Source organism: Tachysurus fulvidraco, chromosome 3 (assembly GCF_022655615.1).
Source record: "Tachysurus fulvidraco isolate hzauxx_2018 chromosome 3, HZAU_PFXX_2.0, whole genome shotgun sequence".
NCBI classification, from domain to species: domain Eukaryota; kingdom Metazoa; phylum Chordata; class Actinopteri; order Siluriformes; family Bagridae; genus Tachysurus; species Tachysurus fulvidraco.
In genome coordinates this window covers 9,090,825-9,110,070 of record NC_062520.1, presented here as the reverse complement: position 1 = coordinate 9,110,070, position 19,246 = coordinate 9,090,825, and the positions used below count along the sequence as shown (strand labels likewise).

The 19,246-nt window shown below is 38.0% G+C and overlaps 1 protein-coding gene across 3 annotated transcripts in view; it reads right to left on the bottom strand.

The window, feature by feature from the left end:
- Positions 1 to 7,053: 7,053 nt before the first annotated feature.
- Positions 7,054 to 19,246, bottom strand: part of si:dkey-192l18.9 (F-box/LRR-repeat protein 7) — a 30,650-nt gene continuing 18,457 nt past the window's right edge. The window contains exons 3-5 of one of the 3 annotated variants that reach the window (XM_047811513.1): positions 12,665 to 12,802; positions 10,622 to 11,239; positions 7,054 to 9,035 (exon numbers count right to left, since the gene is read on the bottom strand). In XM_047811513.1, the coding sequence (XP_047667469.1) occupies positions 8,299 to 9,035; positions 10,622 to 11,239; positions 12,665 to 12,802 (1,493 nt within the window). In that variant the 3' untranslated portion in view covers positions 7,054 to 8,298. Of the gene's footprint in view, positions 9,036 to 10,621; positions 11,240 to 12,664; positions 12,823 to 19,246 lie in introns of all 3 variants that reach the window. The other 2 variants (XM_027149714.2, XM_027149713.2) reach the window with 2 other exon arrangements.

Sequence of the window (19,246 nt, the reverse complement as noted above, 5' to 3'; positions counted from 1 at the left end):
TGTTCTGCGATTGGCTACGTCAGTGTTCGGCATATATATCTACACCGAGAACTTCCGCTGCTACCGGAATATGATTTCAATTTTCTGTATATATTCTATTTCTGTAAAGATTGTTTTCTACTGATATTCCGTCATTGAAGATGCATGTAAAAAAATCTTAATAAAGGAAAATGTCTTCCACAACAACCATGTACACGCTTCAGATAGATAACGTTTTAATTACATTTAATAAAAACATATCAAAATAAAAGCACATGCCCCTGTAGATGGCAGAGGCACAAGAGCCAGTATTCTCCCGTACAAGAAATGGAATCTCTTGAAAAAACAAAGAATCTCTTGTAAAACACAAACAAACAATATGCATACACCATCCCACTAAAACACACTACACATCATCTTCCCTACTTTTTTTTTTTAAATATAAATTGGCATGTTGTTACTATGAAAGGCAAGAACCCAGTGATTGTCATGGAGTCCCACATTGCAACCAGGTGTGTCTTTATGGGCCCCTCTGCAGCACATCCAGCAGCCAGGGCCATAGGGCAACGACTGGGCTGCCCTTGAGCAAGGCACCAAACCCCCCAATTGCTCCCTGGGCGGTGCAGCATAAATGGATGCCCACTGCTCTGGGTGTGTCTTCACAGTGTGTGTGTTCACTGCTGTGTGTGTGCACCTTGGATGGGTTAAATGCAGAGAACGAATTCTGAGTATGGCTCACCATACTTAGCCATATGTCACGTCACTAATTATGGTGCCAAAGACAAAGTGACACGTCACCACGGCCATAGCACTTCTTGTGCTGCTTACAGGGATTGTCTTTGTAGCATGGATCACTGACCCAACGGGAATCAACTTGGCGCACACAATAACTCTCAATTATAAACTTGAAGTAATGACAGGTGCACTTGAGAGCAGTAGTAGATTGAACAGTAGTTTGGCCATTGTGGTTCTTCCCCAAAATGTTGCCTCATTAGTTAGAAGCACACAACTGTGTACTGTAGGATGTCTTTGAATACTGTAACATTAGAATTTCCCTTCATTTACATTTTACATTTATGGAATTTAGCAGACACCTTAATCCAGAGTGACTTAAATTTTTATTTCCATTTAAACAACTGACCAATTAAGGGTTAAGGGCCTTGCTCAGGGGCCCTGCAGTGGCAGTCTGGTGGACCTGAGCTTTGAACCCATCACCTTCCGATCAGTAGTTTACATTACATTTTATATTTACATTATTTGGCAGACTCCCTTATCCATTATTGCTCTCTATTATTGGAAACATTAACTCTGGTTCACTAGGTTACATACTAAGGTACCATGAGTCTAAAACAATGACTTTTTTTTTGTTTTGTTTTTTGTTTTTTATAAACATATATACCACAAACAGGGAAAAAGTGCTAGTTGAAGTGTTTCATTTATAAGTACCTCTTCAACCGTCGTTTGAAAATAGCCAGTGACTCAGCTGTCCGGACCCCTAGGGGAAGCTCATTCCACCACCTCAGTGCCAGAACAAAAAAGAGTCTTGAAGTATGCTTACCTCTTACCCTGAGAGATTGTGGAACCAGTCGAGCAGTGCTGGTAGATCTGTGCAGGGTGCAGTGCGAGGAGTGATGAGGGCTTTGAGGTAAGAGGGTAGTTCAACACCTTAACCACTGAGCTACCACATCCCTCTTCACTGTGACTAAGAGGCCCAAACCTGTTTCAGCATATCAGGAATCCTGCACTGTAAACCCAAATAAGCATGCAGTAATCCAAAAAATTGAGGCAATCACAGTAAAATCAGAATAATCAAAAATCACAATATTTATATTATAGACCAAATCCTCTGGGGTTTGTAGTAATTGCCCCTGATGAGTAAAACTAAATCAAACTACTCATTTTACCAAGTCAAATACTTGGAGTTACTGTGAAATGTAATTTTTGATTACTTTGAAATTAAATTACTTATTATGAAAACTTTTTATTAAATGCAAAGTAAAATATTCACTTCACATCACTCATTGCAATAATTTAAAAGAACTAAAAACTGAAATTATAAAAACCAAGCATTTTGTGTAAAATGCATCATGCGTAAAATGCAAAGTCCATGAAGATATAGTTTTCTGATGTTGCCATTTTTCCATAAATAATCTATTTTGCATTATAAAAGTGCACATTTCAGTTTCCTCTACATTCACTTAACCCTGCTACCTGAACACATGATTCAATCAAAGTATTCCATAAGTCACACAGTCAACAAAAAGTTGCATCATTAAAGTATTCTGAAGATCGACAAAGAAGAAAAGTACATTTTCTCATTAAGTTTTTTATATAGATTTTTCATAATTAATAATCTGATATTAACTAAAATTGGAAATTTGGAAAATAAAATTTTCAAGCATTTTAAAGGTGGATGTCACTGGACCCCCTACAGTTCGCGTATCGTCCAAACCGCTCCACAGACGATGCCATTACCACAGCCCTCCACTTAGCCCTCACCCATCTGGACAATAAAGACACTTATGTACGAATGCTGTTCATAGACTTTAGTTCAGCATTCAATACAATCATCCCTCAGCACCTGATTGGGAAGCTGAGCCTGCTGGGACTAAACACCTCCCTCTGCAACTGTATCCTGGACTTCCTGACTGGGAGACCTCAGTCAGTCCGGATCGGGAACTGCATCTCCAGCACCACCACACTGAACACTGGAGCTCCTCAAAGCTGCATGCTCAGTCCACTGCTGTTCACTCTGCTGACTCACGACTGTGCAGCAATGCACAGATCGAATCATATTATTAAGTTCACCTATGACACGACCGTGGTGGTCTCATCAACAAGAACGACGAGTCAGCATACAGTGAGGAGGTGCAACAACTAACTACCTGGTGTAGAGCCCCATCCTGACCATGTTCTACAGAGGGACCATTGAGAGCATCCTGAGCAGCTGCATCACTGTCTGGTTTGGGAACTGTACAATCTCGGATCGCAAAACCCTGCAGCAGATAGTGAGGACAGCGGAGAAGATCATTGGGGTCTCTCTTCCCTCTATCATGGACACTTACACCACACGCTGCATCCGCAAAGCCAACAGCATTGTCGATGGCCCCACACACCCCTCACACACACTCTTCACCCTCCTGCCGTCTGGAAAAAGGTACCAAAGCATTCGGGCCCTCACGACCAGACTGCATAACAGTTTCTTCCCACAAGCCATCAGACTTCTCAATAACTGAACTGTACTATACTGAGCACAACATACACACACATCATCTATGGACTGCATAGACTCTCACAAAACACACACACACTGTTTTGCACACTTTTCTGCTGTTTTTGCACATACTGTCCAACATTTCAGCTGTTTTTGCACATATTGTACAATATCTCAGCCATTACGCACACACTATACAATATTTCAGTCATTTGCTGTTTTTTGCACAACTCTATATATTATCCAAAGGACCTGCTGCTAAGAAACTGTGTTCATTCTAATGTTACTGCACGAAATATTGTTTGAACATTCAGTATTTACACTGGTCGGTCGGTGCTGTTTGTTACTGTTTATTGTCTTTTGTGTATTGCATTTTTTGTACTTTTTGGATTGTCTTGTAACTTTATGTCTGCACTGTTTTTTGTCCTGCACTGTCTTTTGTCCTGCACTGTCTTGTTTGTCTTGTCCTGCACTTTTTGCACCAGGTTGCACAGTTGCATTTTATGTGGCTAAGACTACTTACATATCCTTAGCCCTGTCTTTGTTTTATGTAGCACTTTGATCCGCGAGAAACATTGTCTCATTTCACTGTGTACTGCAACAGTTACAGTATATATGGTTGAAATGACAATAAAAGCTTCTTGACTTGACTTCGTGACTTGAAGTGCTTACACAAGTGAAACCAAACAAAAATGTTTGTCTGGCTCACAGACGTGTTTGTGAGTTTGATTTTCTTTGTACTCGTAAGTGTGTATTGATCACCCGTAACATGCTAAGTGAATGTTTTTAAGCAGTGCTTTTTTATATCCAGTGACACCCACAAAACACCATAAAAGTGCAGACTGTTGGAAGTACAAAGGCACTGAGGCGTTTGTTTACTGCTTCTGTCTTAAGAGAAAAATGATTAGTTATATTCGTCTTTTTATTTATGGGTTTGTGTTGGCTCACTTTCTTTACTTTTTTATTTCTTTTAATTAATGGCAAGAATTTAAAACAAATACTTTTTTACAAAATATTATCAATGGTACTCTTAATTCTGTGATCTAGTGAACGAGCACAAGTATATGTGATTGACCTCAAAGCATTTTTATAAGTCAGTCCGTTTATGGGAATATGCTTTAAATGCTATAAAATGTAAACTTGACATGATATCCCATGAATAAGAGTACAGTAATCCAGTAGAATGATCACATCTGAAGTATATTAAGTCATCTTTTATATTAGTTAGTTTTATAATGTCTACATTTACACCAGGGGCGGCTCTCTCTCCTTTTTAGGCGGCTCCAGCCCCCCTGTCTGTGATCTCAGCCCTAAAAATAAAAGGATAATTTTTAATTTCATAAATAAAAGTTACGTTAAAATGCAGGACATGTCGTCGATAGGAAAGAAAATTATTTATTAGTTTGATCCATTTTTTTTACTTTGCTTTTATGCACGTGTGTTGTAGTCTTTCAAAAGTGCGTCATCAGCAGTCTGCTTTATTTGAACAGAGAAGCTCAGGCACGCGCAGCGTGCACGCGCAGCCAGAGCTGGAGGCATTTATCTAAAACGCTAATCGGCGGAAAACCGCAAAGACGGCAACCAAAGGCAGTGAAATTTCACTATTCTTATTAGCAGAGTTGTAGCACAAACGAAATATTACACAAAAAAATCCATTCAATACTGAATAAAAATAGCATTTATTGATTTGGTCTTAGTCTTGTGAATATATATATTTTTTTTTATTAATGACTGCATTCATTGGACACACTGTTTGTAGAGAATGCACAGGAACTGATTCGATTCAATACTGGCATCATTACATGCATACAATTTTGGTGTCCACTTTTGCCATTTTAAACAATACCATAACTTTTGGCTTACTATGTAGTCATAAAATATATAACTCTTCTTGTTTTAAATTCTCACTGAGGGCCAAACCCTCCTAAAGATGAAATCCTAGCACCACCCCTGATTTACACGCATACACAATTACGATTCAGCAGAGTTTTCTTTTAGGGATTTTTATGAATACCTTTTTTGTCAATACTAAATAACTTAATAAATCTGTTTCATAAATAGCTTCATGAATAAGATGTATTGGATAACATTACAATGCTAGTTAACTACATTTTGAATAGTTGCTAATTCTGTGATTAAGAAGCAACCCTGTTACTTTCAACCTCTTTACAGAGCAAAGAAGTCATTGTTAGCAAAGAAACCTTGTCAAATAAAATTCTTGCCTCAGTTAACACAATTTACTTTAAGATGTCTGTGTTAGCTTCATGCTAGCTAAGATTTGATAGGTGTTAGCTAACATTTTTTTATGTTCCGTGGTTCCTTGTTGAAAGAGCTAGCTAAAATCTGTGTGAATTGTGGCAGATATATTTTTCTTTTGCAAATTTTATTTTTTTACTTTCACTTGTAAGTTTACACATTTCTACTTTAACCTCAGTGAACAATTTAAAGCTGTATTTCAACGTTTACCCAAGTAAAAAGTATACTTTCACCATCTCTGCTAAAATGATCAGTCTTCAGATTAGATTAATACAGAGCAGTTTCTGTACTCTTTGGAATATAGGTGCTGAAAAGTGTGTAAAGATGTGCAAGCGAGATGCAGAAGTGTTTTTACACATTAAAAGGCACATCCCAATAACTCAAAATATGGTCAAAACACAGCATATAAATCAGATATAAATGATGTTGTGGCAGTTGGGATGAGAATGCTAAAAGACACCAGCTGCTATGTGATATGTTTACAGTATAATACTCCATTCTTCAGGAAGAAAGAAACCACACAAAACAAAGGACTTAGATGTTTGGAACTGCTGATTGTAACGGGACTGTAGTGAATTTCTGATGCTTTCTATTGTTCAGAAAAGTACTTTGGAATTTTTTTAGTTATGTGTTTTTACAGGAAAATCCTTGTGGAACAACATTTAACATCTGAGCCTGTAAAATGGACTTGTATTTCCTAGCCATTACACAATTACACAAAGAAAGAATGAGTGGATTATAATGTAATTCCCACAGGATGACGCCCATATTGTTATTAGGCTGAAACACTTGAGTGAATGGCATGTCTGTGGCGTTTTCAAAACAACTCATCAGAGTTTAATGATTTTTGGTTTTGCTTACATAATGGTTTACATAAGTTTTGTACTGACAGAACTACTCTTTTTCAAATCTTGCAGGAAACCTTGTGATTTTTTTGAAGTCAATCTTCTTTGGTATATGCCAATGATCATTTGTAAGTTAACCCTCTTTGGTCAGCTTTGAATTTGAATGACCTGTGTTTCTGCAATCCATGTACGAATTCCATGACCTATGACAGTGGTTGGCTCTGGGATGTTGATAGGAAGGTAGGGTTTCAAGCCCCAGCACTGCCAAGCTGCCAATTTTTGGCAACTGAGCAAGGCCCTTAACCCTCCTTGTATCACAGCTTCCCCTTCACTCTGACCCCAACCTCCTCAGTTGGGATATGCGAAGAAAAGAATTCCACCTACTGTGCTGTAAGGTATATGTGATGATAATAAAGGCTTCTATGCCAAAATTTCAAGAAATGTTTTGACCCAATGAGGTTTGGCTCATAAGCAAAAGAAATAATGTGGGAATCTGTAGTAATCTGAAAAGTAAAAAGTAAATTAATCGTTTCATAAACAGCTTTGAACGAACCACTGTTTGTATCTGTCTTTGAGTTTGGACCATCAGGGGGCAGCAGTGTCATTGTGGCTTTGGACCAGACCTCATAATATTAAGGTGACTATTATAGACCAAATATTGACTCATATATATATATAGACCAAATAATCATAATCAAATGAATAGTAATTAGCATCATCGCAGTATGCATGCATGTAAAGAAAGTCCAACCTTCAAAGCATGTTAAATAAGTAGCCCTTTATTTGTAGCAGCAGTACTTTGTCGTATCACTGATCCCTTTCAACCAACAACTCTACAACACTGATTATAGCCAAGCTCTTTTATTGCCTTAATTATTAGGGGCATGTAAAGGACACATATTATAGAAAACTAGATGTTACATGCTTTTTTATCAGTTTGTTGTACCATGTTGACGTTGATATATAATATAATATATAGAAACTGAAATGCATCCTGTGTCAGCATGTGACATCACTACCATGAAGGCATTTACATATGCTAATATATACTTTTAAGAGTCACAAACAGCTGGAACCAAATTCCTTGTGTGTGTAAACACACTTGGCCAATAAACCTGATTCTGATTCTGATATAACAGAGGATGTTGGCAAACACAGAAAAACACAGCTAAACTTTTTTGTTGTTCCCTAACCTTAAAGGATCTGGAAATGAGAAAGGAGAGGGACTTTTGTTTTGAGGAACATATGTTATAAAAAAATATATACTATTTTAATCTGTTTAATAAGTTTCGTAAAATTGTAAAACTTCCTGACTTTCGTAGGACGGAGAGGTTTTACAGTTTAATCTGGGCTACTGATGTTTAAGTCTAATTTAAAGTCAATATTCACAGGCTTATCTGGACATTTCTACAACTTTGTAATAGTTGACTCTAATGGTGGCTTAAGGTGACCAATTCACTCACTTATATTTCCATAATATTTTACATGTCACAAGCAAGCCAATCAGAACAGAGGTTATTTACATATATTGGTCTAAAAGGCACAACAGCCCATTTGATAGTAAGAGACAAAAGAAGTTTGAAAATGGTTTTTAAAAAGCTTCTTAATGCAACGCTATAGTCATATATGAATTTTAAAGTGCAAATAACCACAAAACAGTATTATACATAAAAATATGTAAAACATAATTAAAAAAAACATTGATGTATTAGATTAAAACAAAAGAAAAGTACCTTTGAACAGTGGTAATGCCATAGACCCGGCACTTCAATTAAAGCTTTTGTGACATAACATCTGTCAAAACTAGTCAGACAATAGACATTAGATAGAATAGCAGTAACCTTTTTTATCAGATAAATACTATTAAACACATAATGTAGTGGCAAGGTAATTATTATTACAGACATATTGCACACCTTGTCATCTAAAGCCTTGCACACGCTTGAGATCAATCAACCATAAAGCTGCGGTAAGTAAACCGCTTGTCAGAAGACCCCTGTGTGCTCAGTAAAAAGCCGGGTTGGTGTGTTCAATCACACAGCGTCTGCGGTGGCGTCGTATCAGCCGCAGCACCTCCGCAGGCACCTCACACTCCTGTACATTGAGCATCTGCAGTTCAGGACATCCTGTAGCTAATGCCTTTAACCCTCTGCCAGTTACGCTCTCACATCCTTTTAGACTGAGCCGTCTGAGCCCAGTGCAACAACGTGCCAACACCTCAAGTCCCATGTCTGACACCAATGGGCATCGGCCCACGTCCAGCGCCCGCAGCTTAGGGCAGCCACGAGCAAGATGGTTTAGGCCCTGATCCGTGATGCCTTCACAGCCCCGAGCATTCAGGTAGCGCAGACGTGGACAGTAGCGTGCCACATAGCGCATGCCTACATCAGTGATGCGGCTGCAGTGTGCCACACTCAGATGGCGGAGCTGACCCTCCATACGGGCCACCTCACGCAAGCCGAAGTCACCCAGTAAATGGCAGTCACTCAGGCTGAGCTGGCGCAGTGCAGGGCAATGAAGAGTCAGCTGGCGCAAGGCTTCATCTGTCAGCCAGGTGCAGCGGCGCAAATAGAGATGAGTGAGGAGCGGGCAGTGAAGAGCAATGGCACGTAGGCCTTCATCCTCCAGAGATGTGCAGTCTGTCATGTCCAGATAACGCAGGCCAATCTGCTGTCCGTGGAGTGGAGAGAGAGGAAGTGAACTCTCCTGGGTCAGATTTATACATGTCACTTTAGGGCAGCCTGAGGGGAAACAGAGATATGCTGTAAGTGCTTAAACCGATTCTAATGTTCTCTTTAGTTCCTGTTTAAACACATTTTCAGTACAATTATACTATACATAAAAACAAAAAAAAACAAAAAAAGAACGAATATACAATATCAATATCATTTAATACCAACAATAAAATAAATGTAGAATATGTAAATGGAAAATAAAGCCTTACATAGAAATTATTGTGATGGCAGATATTCATGCAAAATGTGTACATGAATATAGAAATAAACAGTAACAATGAATTAATGAATTAATTTCACTTCATCTCCCCTTGCTACTTGCAGCTCAGAAGCAGCTAATCAAGTTCTTTAATACGATTTGTTTCCTGTTTTTTTTGTCTCTAATGACATACATATCTACCCTCTTCGACATACATGAGCTCACAGACTCCCACGATTGGTTAGCCACAGTGACAGACAGAAAGTATGATGTTTAAGTAAGCACCCACAAATACACATTACAAGTTGTTTTATGCGGTCACAGTATTGCTAAAGACATTCTTCTGACATTCTCAGTCGATGTTAAAATTTAGATTATTATTCAAGGACTCTAAAGATTTTTGTGGTATTTTAAAATCGACTCATGTTTTACTTTTGCTTCGAAAAAAATCCAACAGAAACATACAGAAAGGTAGGAAAACACAGGGCACCATTTAATATCAAAGGAAACATTTCGGTGTCTGTTTTCTTTCGGTTTAAATTGATATGCCATCTTTCTTTTCTCACTTTCAGCATGCATGACCACAACTAACAAAGCCTATTCTTCTGACAAAGGGTTTACTTCCGTTTCTGAATGATGCAGCAGTAGCTTTGCCCACCAAGGATTTTTTTGAGTGTGTCACTGCATTAATGTAAGCTGCAGAACGGCCCTTCTCCTTGAGGCTGAGACTCTCAGAGCTCGGCAGACCTCTCCTTCTCCCAGGGGGAACCGAAAGACTGGCAGTAATTCCCCAATTCTTTAATGCTTTTCCCAGCTTTCCGAGCAAAGCAGCACTGCGATGAATTACTCTCCCAGCAAATCCAACAGTGTACAGCGTGATGGATGATGGCAGTGATTCGGCACCATGAAATACAGATTATATGATGATAAGTTCAACGTGTCTTCTAAGCCATGTTGGTGAATCAGCTGCACCACATGCCTAACTAATACACAACATGTAGTTCCCTTTAAAACCCTTTTGCATTTTATTTTAGTCATTTATCTTCAGTAAATGATTTATCCCGATCAGACTCTGGTCAGATCCGGAGTCTGTCCAAAGGGGACTCACCACAAGGTGGGAAAACACCATGGATAGGACATTAGTCCATCCAAGGGTAACATTCACACATTTATTGTATTCAATTGACCTGTTGGCATGGTTTTTGGTGGCAGGCAGAAACAAGAGAACCTGGAAGAAACCCACATGGACATGGAAAGAACATGCAATATTCCACAATAACGCAAGCTCAGGACCAAACTGGGGACTCTGGAACTAGGAGGTGATTTGAAGAAGTAGACTTCCTGTCTGTTAATAACTACGACTCAGTTATGATCTCCATGCTGCTTTGCTTACCAGAGACATCCAGGTGCTCAAGGTTAGGACACCGGGACACAACATCAAAGACTGCCTCGTTAGAAATGTTATAACAGCCTGCCACTTCAAGGTGCCGTAACTCAGGACAACACTGAGCTAGCACGCGCAGGCCACGATCAGACAGCTTCGGGCATCTGCTCGCTACCACCATCTCCAGTGTGAGACAGACATTGGGGGTGTCCTGGCACAGACGCTGAGTGAGGACTTTCAGGGCTCTGTCGGCATGGAGTAGTTCTCCGCTTAGTCGGATGGTTCTCCAGAGACGTGGGTCCCAGGCCAGGCTGTACCAGCGGTGGCACACTCGGGCACAATGACACAGTTGTGGTGTAGACAGGTGAGCAAAGATCTGCAACAAGATGGGGTCTGGAAGAAATTCAATGTGTGCATTGGAGTGAGGTTTGGAGGCTTTTTTGCAGTTTCCTGGAGGAGCATGGACTATAGCAACAGTTTCTCTAGGAATGGTGGGAGATGGTGATGGAGATGGGGATGAGGAGGGAGACTCATATCCATTGGGAAGAGTTTGAGGAGAAAGATGAGAAGGACTCAAGTTCAGGATGACAGCAGAACTCTTGGTGCTATGTGTCCTCATGATCAGGTCTGGAGAGAGAAAGAATGGTAGAGAGAGTTGTTAACACTTCTTATAACTACTTAAGCTTTGATGAACACATGCTAATGTATTCAAATGTAATGTGATGTAAGGTTTTACTGTGAAACACAGTCTGATTAACTTATGCATAATCATTTCAGCCTGGTTTACCAGATGTCATCAAATACACAAATGAACACAACTTTTTACACTAAAGCCTTTAGCACAGATCTGGAGGGAATTTCCACAGCTATCATCTTAATGCAACTTTGTGTTGATCATGTGTCACTTTTATCTTAAATGTCTCATCAGAGTGTTCAAAGGGAAAATGTTTGACTGAATGTGTGGTGTTTTGTGATTGGTCGTTATAAACACAGAAAGTTGTACTATCAGCAGATGTGATTGATTGCAGAGGTGGAGAGCAAACATATGTAGTAACCAGTGATTGCTTGGCTGGATCTCATCAACACCAATGGCATGAGATGAGGTCTCTCAGTCTGCATTAACATTGTTCTGATTATCTGATTCTCGCTTCAGAACTGGCTCTCAAATTCAGCATGCTCTTCTCCAGTGCTATCAGAAATCCCATGAACAAGGCTTTACACTGATTCTGAACTAAAATATTTGGGAATCAGATAATAATTTTTAGTCAAAAGACACGGCAAGATGTATCTGTGTAATATTTGAGTACTAAGCTATTTTCTAAATAAGGAGCTATTCTAAATTGGGAAAATTTGTATAATCTTTTCCTGCCTTTGCATTTGATATGTTTCTCCAAGCACAAAAAAAGGAAAAAAACACTCCTAAAGTCTGACTTGTACATATACAGTACATAGTCCCTGTCTCCACAATAAACTGCTCCATTTGCACAGTTTTGGGAGATGATCCTGCTAAGGAAATGAGGGTTTAAATGTGATATGCCTTTATGTAGAGGAAGTATCTTTATTATTGCACCTGGGATCCTCAAGGTCTTTTGGTAAGGAATCAGGATCAGGAATTAGTGAGGCATCTATAACACCAAGCCCAATAGCCCATCAAATTCCCCGCTACTCTGCCATATTTTGGTTACAGGACTGCATGAGGAAAACATTCATGCAGCTGTGAACCTACCTCATGTTTCTTTTTTCAGAAAATAAATTAGTGTCAAATTTTCATGTTAAAATTTTGTAATAAGCTGTCTCATAAAAAAAAAAACTAATATTAAAGTTATTATCTCTCACAACACTGGTTGAATTCATATGTGCAAGCAAGCACTCATACACAGTTTTAAGACGGTTATGGTCTGAATGGCCGGCTTGTAGACTTATGCATCACCATGGACAGATGGATCCTCTCCTTCACATTTTAAAGCATAAATGACACACAAATCGTCCTGTTTCTCTGCCTTGTAAATCTCTGTGACTATGGTGTGTGTATGTGTATATGTGTGTGCATACAATCTTGTCGTGTAGATTTATATTCCAGACATGACCCGAGACCATGTTGATTGGTTGCCAGGTCATGATGACATACACAGATTCTCTCTCCAGGGGGGCAAAATGTCTTTGCTGGGACAGCAGACAGCAATCTGAAAACTAACAAACCATTCAACCATCTCTCAGACATGTAGAGAAAAACCAGGGATTTACTCAGTACTCTCTTGAGAGTACTACTGGACAAATGAAAACAAATTATCTGTATGTAATCCATTATTGCATGTCTGTATAATTTTAAACCCCTGATGCCAAAGCATTTTTTATTTTTACTATTTAAACGTATTTATCTCTGTGAAAAATGCACATTCAATGAAATTCATTGTAGTCTAGACGTGTCTGTCCCGTGACCATGGGGTTATTAAAAGAAAGATTAAAAAGTACATTTAAAAAATTCATTTTAACTGTTCCTCTGACAGACTTAATCATAAACTGGTTTTGGTACAATGACAATATGGCACACTCCAGTGGAAATATTTGTCTAACCTTAGCTCACTTTGCTTTATTCCTTTTAGACTAATGAAAAATGTAGAGATGACTTTGGCTAGGGACACCAGATTTTATTCAGCCATATGTTTTTGACACACACTGGGCCTTATTTTTCAACTGGATATGAATGAATTTATTAATATGTAGGTCGCAAGAGCATTTAAACAAGAATTATGGTATTCATGATAATCCAGTTAGATTGATAAAATGTATGCATCCTACGACAGCTTGTGAGTTTGTGTAAATTTATATATAAGTAGACTCGCTAATGTGAACCTCGACTGATCAGCTTCGAGTTTTATATATTTGTCATGAGTTACACAATGTCAAATTTAAACAGCTTATTTATTTCAATAAATCTCCCTTTTAATGTAATATTAATGAAACTCAGTCAATGTATGTTAACTACTTGAAAGACATCAATCCAAAAGGTATCCATAAATTGAGGCAAATAACACAGGGTGTATGTCTATGGTAGCTGATGTGCTGCGATGGCTAAGCTACATTACTGGAAGATTTTATTATTATACTGTATGCAAATTATCTGTGCTGTAAACACGCTTGGTAATTTACAGATGTTTGGCATGTATTAAGATTTACAGCGCTGTTCCATTTGCAGTTAATAGTAATAGGATTTAAAAAAATCTCAAACATAAGAAATAATGATCAGGCTTTGCTCTTGGCTTCAAAAAACAAAATAGCCTTTTTTCCCACTCACTAATTTCCAGCCATTTTCAATTGCCATTATTTACGAGAAATCCAGTGCAGAATTATTCGAGACAAGAAACAGTGGACTTAAAGTTTCAGTGTCAGCGAAGCTATTGTTGTGCTGAGTTGACTGGCTCAGCTATTTAGTGATCTATTAGATGACAGGCATGATGGCTTTGACAGTGGTATTAGGTTCACTAAATATACAAAGACATAGGAACAAGTATGAAAAAAGAAGCATTAAAGACATTTTGGTAAATTTTGTGAGAATCTTTAGTTTCACCTGCATGGATATTTCTATATGACGAACTTTCCAGAACTAAATAACTGTAGTTATTATTAGGTCCAATTGATAGCAGCATTCCAGTGAGTGAGAGTGTAAAGTCAAACTAACAATGAAGAGCTTGTGTAATTAGGAGAAATTTAAATTCAGTAGCTTCTCCTACTTTTTGACTTCTGTTCAGTAGACTGAAAAAACAAACGTGCACATCAATTTTGCCCGAAGACACAATCAGCTTCAGCATAAAAGGAAAGCTGCAGAAAAGACAGATGATTGAAACAGGAGAGAAGAGGGATTAGGTCAAACCCTGCTCAATGCTTCAGCCCCTCTCCGTCCTGGGTGGTCTCGCTATGTTGCCGTTCCCATTGGATTAGTAGCATGTATCATATTCAACACATTATACACAGCTGGAATCAACCCCCGGAGAGGCAAGTTTATTTCTAGCATTGTGCAACAAGTCCTTTCCAAGCAGCAAACTGTCAAATTTCAGAATCACTATGCATTTAAAGAACTAAATGGCAGTGGCCACATCTGCCATGGGTTTCATGCTTGTCATTCTTGCATAAAAGATTTCAAGATGGTCACTCTGTTCTACAATCCTTGGGTTTATCCTCAGTCTTTATAAATTCTGAAGCTGACTTTGGCTCATATCCAGTGTTTAAAGCCATGTACGGTCACAGCCAGTTTATTCTGCTCGGCCAAATAACATTTACATAAACACAGGTCTATATACAACACACAATATACACTGTAGCCCAACTAAATTACACAGCACAATAATGGAAGCTGACATTGAGTCTTATATGTGATTCTTTACATAGTCTGTCAAATGTGAATGCATGTTAAAATACAAACAAAAAAAAATGTAATTAAATACATGTGATGTACTTAACGATTGTGGTATTGATTTATTTGTTAGTGCTATAGTTTTGTTATTCATATGAGAAGTCAGTGGTTATGTGCTACTCTAACATCACAGCAGAAGATTACATGCGCTGTTCCAATCGCAGTTAATAGTAGTAATAGTAATGGTATTCTAAATTATCTCAAAGATAAAGGATAGTGGTCAGGCTTTGCTATTGGCTTCTAAAAACGAAAGATTAGAAATCCAGTGAAGTATGGTTGAGACTTTGGACTTAATGTTCCAGTGGCAAGACGGCTATACAAAAGATTATCCTGAGTTTCGGTAGAGACTTGACTCAACTTTGAGCATGATGGCATTGACATGGGTATTAGCATGAAAGTTAAAGCTTAAACAGCTTCACTTATTATATACAGATGAGATGGTGAGACATACGGACTAAAGGATGGTGGTGTATGTATTTACTGCATATTAATGATTATGATGATGACGATGACGATGATGATGATGATGATTGTTCAGTTCAATTTACTTCAATTATATTTATATAGAATACATATCATACACAAGAGAAAGAAACCTCGAGGATCCAGGATGGAAATGAAGGAAACCCTTCTGGATCACATCAGATAATAAATGGATATACAGTAATAACACCAGTCAGTCCCCAGATATAATATGAACTGGGGACCTTCTAGCACAATGTACAGCTGTATGAATTTAACTTCACATAAACCCGGATGGTCAGTTCTGTGCTTCATATCTAAGTGGAACTGAACACTGACATGCCAGGATGACTGCTGTAAACAAAGCTGAATGATTATTAATGAAATAGGCAACAATTATGGGGGCTTAGAGATCCTCACAAATCAGTTCTACACATAATTATTTGTCCTACACAAATCTTTCCTTCTCACCAGCATTCACTATTTCCTCCCTTATATTGAAGTGTCAGGCACCCATAGTGACACGGGACTAGGCACCCATCAGTCACTGCACACCACATGTTAATGTCACATGTCAAGTCTCATGATCACAAACACCTATGTTTGTGATCATGAAATACAATGTTTATGCAACACTAGTATTGAAGCCATGGTACAGCACTCTTTGGTGGTGGTGGTGGTGGTGGTGGGTGTGGTTATGGTATCCATGCTAGTCTACTCTGTATTTGTTACACAACCCTAGTCTTTGTTCTTGTTTTAAGGATGCAGTTATTCCACTTTAATACATAGGACTTCTTTGGTACACTGCTCAATATGTCAGAATTAGTCCTATAGTCTCTATCTTATATTTTACAGGATCAGTGATGATGATGAAACCCAAATGAAATGCTCTACTCTGCTTTGTCCCATAGTCTTTCCAAAGTAAACCCCATTAACCTTTGTGTAATTGAAGCAACTCTAATTTTTTTTTAGTAAAAGACTAATTAATTCAAATTAAGTACACTGCACCAATTGTAAACCAATGGCTCACTACTTCCTAATCAACAGAATGTACTTAAACTTGGGATCCATCCATTTAACGCAGGGTGGCCAAGAAGCAGTTTCCAAAAACACTAATTAGTCTACACGTCTCCCTGATCAGGCAATGGTCCATAGTCACTGAATCAGACAGGAGATAATTAGCCCACCTACTTGTACTCCATCTTGTATCACAGCTGGCAGAAACATTTAGATCAAGACTAACTTTGGGCTTGTTTTCTTTAGCTCTATTCTGGGACTAAGTGGCTTGTTTTTTTTTTTTTCAAAAGTTATCTTCAGCTATCAGATGAAAGTCATGCCTGAGACTTCAATTACATTCATTATAAAATGTTTCTGAATGAAATTCCTGCATTTTTAATTCATAGAGCACATGTTATAGGTGATCTACAGTTGTACCTATGTATTTGCTGCATATTAATGATGATGATGATGATGATTATGATGATGATGCAGATGATGATTGTTCAGTTCAATGTACTTCAATTATATTTATATAGAATACATATCATCAACAAGAGAAAGAAACCTCGAGGAGCCATCCAGAGGTATGTGCTTCAGGTATGTATGTGTGTGGGGTGTGTGTGTGTGTGTGTGTGTGTGTGTGTGTGTGTGTGTGTGTGTGTGTGTGTGTGTGTGTGTGGACAGCATCTATGGAACAGCATCTATGGTTGTTCACAACAAATGCGGAAAAATAAGAATGCTCTGTTTTGTGCAATGGTTGCACGCGTGCAAATTCAAAAATTATGCTGAAATGCATGGAGAAACAAATCCAGGTAAGAATTTTTATATATTTTAATATCTGGAAGGTCCCAGTTTTAGGTAAAACACTGGGACGCTTTCAGTATGGTCTCCAAAATCACCAGACCTAAAGCCCGTTAAAAATACTTATTTAAAATGCCGATATAGGCACCAACAAACTAGAGCCGTGCCCAATCAGTGGAAGAGAGGACTAAAATGTAAAAAATTAAAGACACTAGCACTGACCAGTATTGTTTTTTCAGTCAACAGCAGGCATAAGCAAGTGTTAGGAAACAAATGACACATGTGACTAATGCTTTGTCCAGAAAGATTACGTATAACCAATTATCCTTCTGGGATTAAAAATAGAGTAATACAGTTAATTTGGTGTCATATATACAGTAATCAGTGCTTTTGACATCAGAACAGAGCAACTACAGTTTAAAAAGGAAATTACAACTTCAGCTTCAGTTTCATTCGTTTATTAAATATGACTAAAACCTAACAGCGGAGAAGAACTGAATCTTTTCCCAGCATCACTCTGAAGCCAGAACATATTAAAGTTTAACTGTACCCACTGGGTTTGTAGTGTGTGGAGAATTAGATTTGGGATTTAAATCCAAGACTGATTATCTCTTTAGATGGAATCGGAAATCAAATCATAAACTTAATCTTCATACCAAAACTAATACACACTCAAGAGATAAATAGAAAAAGAAAGCCAAAGCAACTGTGAACACACATGAGGCAAAACGTGAAAGAGGAGCCAAAACATCTCAGACAAAACAGAACTGATACATAGAAGCTGGAAACCTGTGCAAATTACAGCAAGATTATCAGAATCAAGACCTGCTGCAGCATGTATGATGTTCCCAATCTAACATAACCCAATCTGAATAGCTGAATTATTCTTAATATGGATGTTGTTTACATTTAATCAGACTGCTGTTTGTGAGCATATAATGAGAGTCATATCTCTTCCAGCAGTCTGACCTGAACATGAACCGCTAGTAGCTACACATGGTCGAGGAATCCACATGTTTGAGATATCAAAGAAAAAAAACAAGTTAAACATCTGGACTTTGGTTTGGATAGAGCACATTAAAGAGGGGAAAAATACATGTGAAAGAAAACCTTCTGCATTTCAAGTGGGTAACCACAGCAAGGTATTTTGGCTGCCATTATTTGCCAGTGATTGACAAACCAGCAGGGATCAGCATTTAGGCTCAAGAACGGGTGTCCCTACAGACCGATCATTAGCTACTATATTTCAGTGATTTGAGATGCAACTCATGAAGCTGAAGATAATGGATCGCACGCCATTAATGTGTTACTGAATATGATATTAAATGGACAATGGTGGGAAAGGCAAATATGTATGCCTAATGTGTATTTCAGAAATATTAAAAGAAGCATGCATTGGAGATTTTGTGAGTTTGAAGCATATTTCACCAGCACTTTGACATTTAAATCTTATTCCCAATTCATGGGGCCAAGTTGGAGACTTAGTTCGGAAAATTAAGTTCAAGGGGTACATCAGTAGTTACTCTGACATGTTCTCCATATAGAAGTGGCTAACATAGTGCTATATTTTTAATTCAGATTTTTTTAATAAACAAATTGTGCTGTAGAGCTTAAAAAACAAATCACGAGAAGAAAAAGATTAAATCTTTTAAAACGTAAAATGTAGGTGAATAATTTAAGACTGATCAATTGTTTCATTGAATTTTGTTTCATTGATTTTTCTTTAATACATTACATAATATTGCTCTTAAATCAGTGATTATTTTAGTTTGTATTTATTTCTGAATAAATCATGAATTTGAGAGTGAAATTTTTATTGTAAAAACAAAGACTAACTTATAGGTGCTGGACTAAATACTGCCTTTTATTACAGGGTGAATCCCTGGTAAAGACCTATTTCTTTCTGAGATAAATTAATTAAAATATCATTCTGTTTTTCCTCCCTTCAGAGTTTTTAGACT